Genomic DNA, 5,001 nt, shown 5'->3' on the forward strand with positions numbered 1-5,001 from the left:
GACAGTCTTGATTTTTATATATGTATTCATTATTATGCTAGTGTAATCATTCCAAGTCGTTCCGATCTGAAACAGATGTATTATCCCATGCAACAACAACTGGGATTTGTCAATCTATTGTGGTTAAAGTGTTGATTTGCTTTTTGGTCATTTGCGTTTAGTTAATCTAATGAAAGCCTTTTGTCTAAAATGCTAATGTTTTGTGTGATCATTGGACAAATGCAGATCTTTGTCAATATACTCAATGGCAAGACTATCACTCTCAAGGTGACAGGATCAGATAAGATCTATGCACTGGTAGAAAAAGGCCCTTTAGTCCCGGTTCTAGAACCGGGACTAAAGTGTCGGTACTAATGCCCTGACCCTTTAGTCCCGGTTCAATCCAGAACCGGGACTAAAGGCCCTCCACGTGGCCGGTCCACCTTTAGTCCCGGTTGGTAACACCAACCGGTACTAAAGGAATTTTCCTGATTTTTTTTTGAATTTTTTTTTGAATTTTTATTTGATTTTTTTTTATTTTCAAATTTCTGAATTATTTTAACCTCTAATCTCTAATCACCCCTCATCACTGCTCAATTTAATCTCTAATCACCCCTCATCATTCCAAATCATCTCACTTCCCGAACGGTCACCCATCCTCTCACTACTCCAGCCTGAGCACGCTTAACTTCCGGGTTCTATTCTCCCTCGTTTCCAAGTCTGCACTTGTTGTTTTCCTGACAATAGTAAGATGTCAATCCTATTAACCCTCAGGAATTTAGCTTGAGCATGAAGTCACATATTTCACTGTTTGAGTTTAAAACTATTGTTCTAAAAAACAATAATTTTTTAGTAACACTAATATTTTTGAATAAGTAGTTTGACCATTGTTTGACCAGATTTGACCAAAATTCAAAAAAACTAAAATAATTATTTAATAACACTAATATTCTTGAATAATTATTTAGTAACACTAATACTTCTTGAATAAATAGTTTGACCATAGTTTGACCAGATTTACTGAAAATTTAAAAAAACTGAAATTTGAGCATAACTTTTTTTCCTTTTGGAATTTGAGGATTCTAGAAATTTGCAAAAAGGCCGTAGATGATTTTTCGAGTAGCCCGCGAGATTTGAGGATTCCATCGGATGTAACTTTTTGAGTAGATGATTTTTCATATAAAAAACTTTTTCATCCGAGTTCGTATGCAAAAGTTATGCCCATTTTACAAATTCCAGAGAGATTTTGTAAATAAAGTCGAAATTCATATTTGTAAATTTTCCCAACAACTAGACCACATATCACATGTGAAACTTATTTTCTTTTATTTTTTTGACATTTCCATCATTTTCTTTTATTTTTTTAAAAACTGAAAAGGCGATCCACGGGGGGGGGGGGGGGGGGTATAGTTTGAAAATGGGACCTTTAGTACCGGTTCGTGGCACGAACCGGGACTAAAGGTCTCATCCCCATTAGTCCCGGTTCGTGGCTCAAACCGGGACTAAAGGTCTAATCTTTAGTCCCGGTTTGTGGCACGAACCGGGACCAATGGTTGTGGGCCAGGAGCGTGGCCCATTGGTCCCGGTTCATCCCACCAACCGGGACCAAAAGGTCTAGATGAACCGGGACTAATGCCTTAGCCGCACGAACCGGGACCAATGCTCACATTAGTCCCGGTTCTAGACTGAACCGGGACTAATGGGTTTAGCCGGCCTGGACCATAGCCCTGTTTTCTACTAGTGATGATGTCAAGGCTAAGATTCAGGCAAAGGAGGACATCCCTGCATGCCATCAGAGACTCAAATTTGAAAACGAGTTGCTGGTGGGCAGGTGCACCCTAGAGCATTACAACATGGAGGAGTCTACCCTCACCCTTGACCTCGTCCCCCAAGGGATGCATATCTTTGTCAGGACATTAACAGGCAAAATCATGACAATTGAGGTTGAGAGAGAAGATAGCATATACAGTGTGAAGGCAAAGGTTTTTGACGAAACCGGCATACCCCCAAGCAGACAACGTCTCATCTTTGCTGGGCATGGGCTGGAGGATGGCCGCACCTTGGTTGACTATAACGTGCAAAATGAATCTACCCTTCATGTTGAGTCGTGCCTCCGAAGAAGACGCGGGATGTGTATTTTTTTTTTTGAAAGAAAGGGGTTGCCCCCCCTGCCCCAATATTATATATCGAAGCAGAACAAACAACATCCAGTTTTGGACCGAAACTAAAAGTTACTACCAATGGGGGAACTACGCCACCCAACTCGACTGAGAGCAGAAGTTCTCTCACAGCTCACGGAAGCAGTACCATAAGAAACTCTATTCAGCAACTACTCTTTTTATTACAGGACCCATGAAAAACAACAGAAAGAGTGAAATCGAAGCCAGCCATCAGCTCCTTCCTCTCTCTCCTTCCTCCTGTTTTATCACGCGTCCCTCCCCTGCTTCAGCTCCAGGCAATTCGCATCAACTCCCCCACGCCGCTTGTCCAGCAACAGGATACATCTTTGGAGTAGAGTAGCTTGGGCATCGTCGCAGAGAACTTTTCATTGGTGCAAATAACAGCTTAGTTTTGCAAGAATGCAGTTCATATTTTTCCACTTTTGTCCCTGAAAACAGAAATTGTTTCTCAGTCTCCATAGACTCCACAAGGAAGTAGCAATTACCATATTCAGAATAGGTTTTTTCTTATGCATGTGCCAGAAGGCAAAGATATTTTCAAAATTGACTATTCTTTCTATCTCAAAAAATTCAGATACAAAATTCCAAACATGGCGAGCAACCACACAATCAAAAAGCAAGTGTTGCACAGATTCAGGTTCGATACAAAAGAGACAGGAAGGATCTTCCACATTTCTTCGTTTGGCAAGATTGTCTCTAGTCAGAATTTTGTTGTGCACACACAACCATAGGAACACATGAATCTTTTGAGGACAGAGGACCTTCCATAAATCATCTCTGATAGCAGAAGCTACCCCCCCCCCTCTTAATATGATGGTAAAAGGATTTAACTGAATAAATGCCATTTGGTTCTAATGTCCAGATTGGCATATCAGATTCAGTTGACAAAGTAAAATGTCTTACAGTACCCAGCAATAGGTTCCAGTGGGCTAAACCCTCTTGATCAACACATCTCCTGAATGTTAGTTTAAGGTTCACACCATCCCATACCTGAGCAACAGTGCATTCAGTTTGATTACATATGCAGAAAAGGTCCCAGAATTGTGTCTTCAAGGAACATTCCCCTACCCAGATATCATGCCAAAAGTTAATTAATTCACCATTGCCCAGTCTCCATTTGTAAAAGTTTTTGGTAGCAGACAAGGCCCAGGTGGTGCTCTTCCAGAAGGTAGAGCCCCCATCACCTTTTGCCCAGATAAGATTCGGAGAGTTCACCCTATATTTATGCAACAATTTTTTTTTCCAATCTGAATCTGTGTCATCAAAGAACCTCTTACCCCAGGAAGCAAGTAGGGCCATGTTAAATTCTTTGATATTGGGTATCCCCAATCCCCCAAACTCTTTTTTCCTAGTAACAAGTCCCCAATTAGCTAAATGATACTTGTGATGGTCTCCCTCATCCCCCCAAAAGAAATGTGCCATCTGAGAGTTGATGGCATTGATAGCCCACTTAGGAAACTTGATAACAGACATAAGATAAGAAGGAATGCTAATCAAACATGCACACAATAAGACAATCTTCCCTCTATATGTAAGATATCTCCCAAGCCACTCAGAGATGCCTTCAATAATCCTGTCAATAATGGGTTGGATATCTTCTCTTCTCAAATTATCATAGTGCAGAAGAACTCCTAAATACTTAATTGGAAAAGATCCTTTCTTACAACAGAAACTCTGTCCATAAAGCCAGAAAATTTAAATGGTATTTGTCCTGCTTTGAAGCTTTATCAGGAATGAAAATTAATTTTCATAAAAGTGAGCTGATGACTATTAATATGGAAGATTCAGCTGCTAATGAATAAAAATACAAACGGGATGTGTATTTTTGTCAAGCACTTGACTGGGTTGACCGTCACTTTTCAGGTTTATGGAGATTATACCATTTTTGGTGTGAAGGAAAAGGTTTCTGATGAACTCGGCGTTTGTACGAGCCAACAACGTCTCATGTTTGATGGGAATCAGCTGGAGGATGGCCGCACCTTGGATGACTACAACGTGCAAAATGATTCAACCCTTGCTCTTGTGCTGCGCTTCCCTTGTCCGAAAGGTCATATATACATCTCGGTAAAAACGGTAACTGGGAAGAGCGTCATTGAACATCTGTTTACGCACCGAAAGACCATTGGTGACAACATAAAAGAGCGGATTTACTCCGAGTTGGGCATTCTCCCGGACCACCAGCAGCTCTCTGACGAGCGCGGCCGCCCCCTGGTTGAAGAGTTATGCCATCCGCGCACCACCGTTCTTCTGCAGATCTGTCCTCCTGGTGGTCAGTGAGATGGATGCCATGGCTGTAGGATGGATGCATGCAACGTTCTATCCAGTGTGACCTGAATCGCCCATGTGTAAGTTCGTCCAGCTTGTATGTGTGTGATATGTGCCACTCGGTCATGAAATCGTCTGTTTCGTTTGGTGCAGGAGCGAGAGCTCAAAGTACTTAATAATGCCATCGTGTGACGCTTGAGGTGTGGTTTGCCTAAGAAACTAGATGACTCCCGGCACGCATTGTTGTGGAAAATATTGCCTAAAATTGATGTTTTACTATGCAAACTAAGCCCTAAGAGAGTTAAATGCACAAAACCATCACTTTCCTGTCATGATTAGTGAAAAATCACCACTTTACGATTTGTGACATTTCACACCGAACCAAATTTCTATTACAAGGATGTGGAATCGCTAACCGAGCTTTCGAGAGATTGCAACTTAAGTCTATAAACTTGGTCAAACATAAGCAAGTTTGACTTGGGACATACCTAGCACTTTAAATATTTTGAAACGGAGGAAGTACACAGTACCAAATACATAGGATAATTTGTAGGCGAAAGCAGTAAACCCAGGTCTT

At 41.2% G+C, this 5,001-nt stretch overlaps 1 protein-coding gene across 1 annotated transcript; it reads left to right on the top strand.

Moving 5' to 3' along the window:
• The first annotated feature begins 219 nt into the window (after nt 1-219).
• On the top strand, nt 220-4,436 carry LOC125507672 (polyubiquitin-like). Its single transcript, XM_087524921.1, has 3 exons — nt 220-284; nt 1,718-2,078; nt 3,948-4,436. Exons 1-3 carry the CDS (start codon nt 220-222, stop codon nt 4,434-4,436), a joined length of 915 nt encoding a protein of 304 aa, XP_087381047.1.
• Nucleotides 4,437-5,001: the final 565 nt, after the last annotated feature.

Source organism: Triticum urartu, chromosome 5A (assembly GCF_056163025.1).
Source record: "Triticum urartu cultivar PI428250 chromosome 5A, HENAU_Tu73, whole genome shotgun sequence".
Lineage (NCBI taxonomy): Eukaryota > Viridiplantae > Streptophyta > Magnoliopsida > Poales > Poaceae > Triticum > Triticum urartu.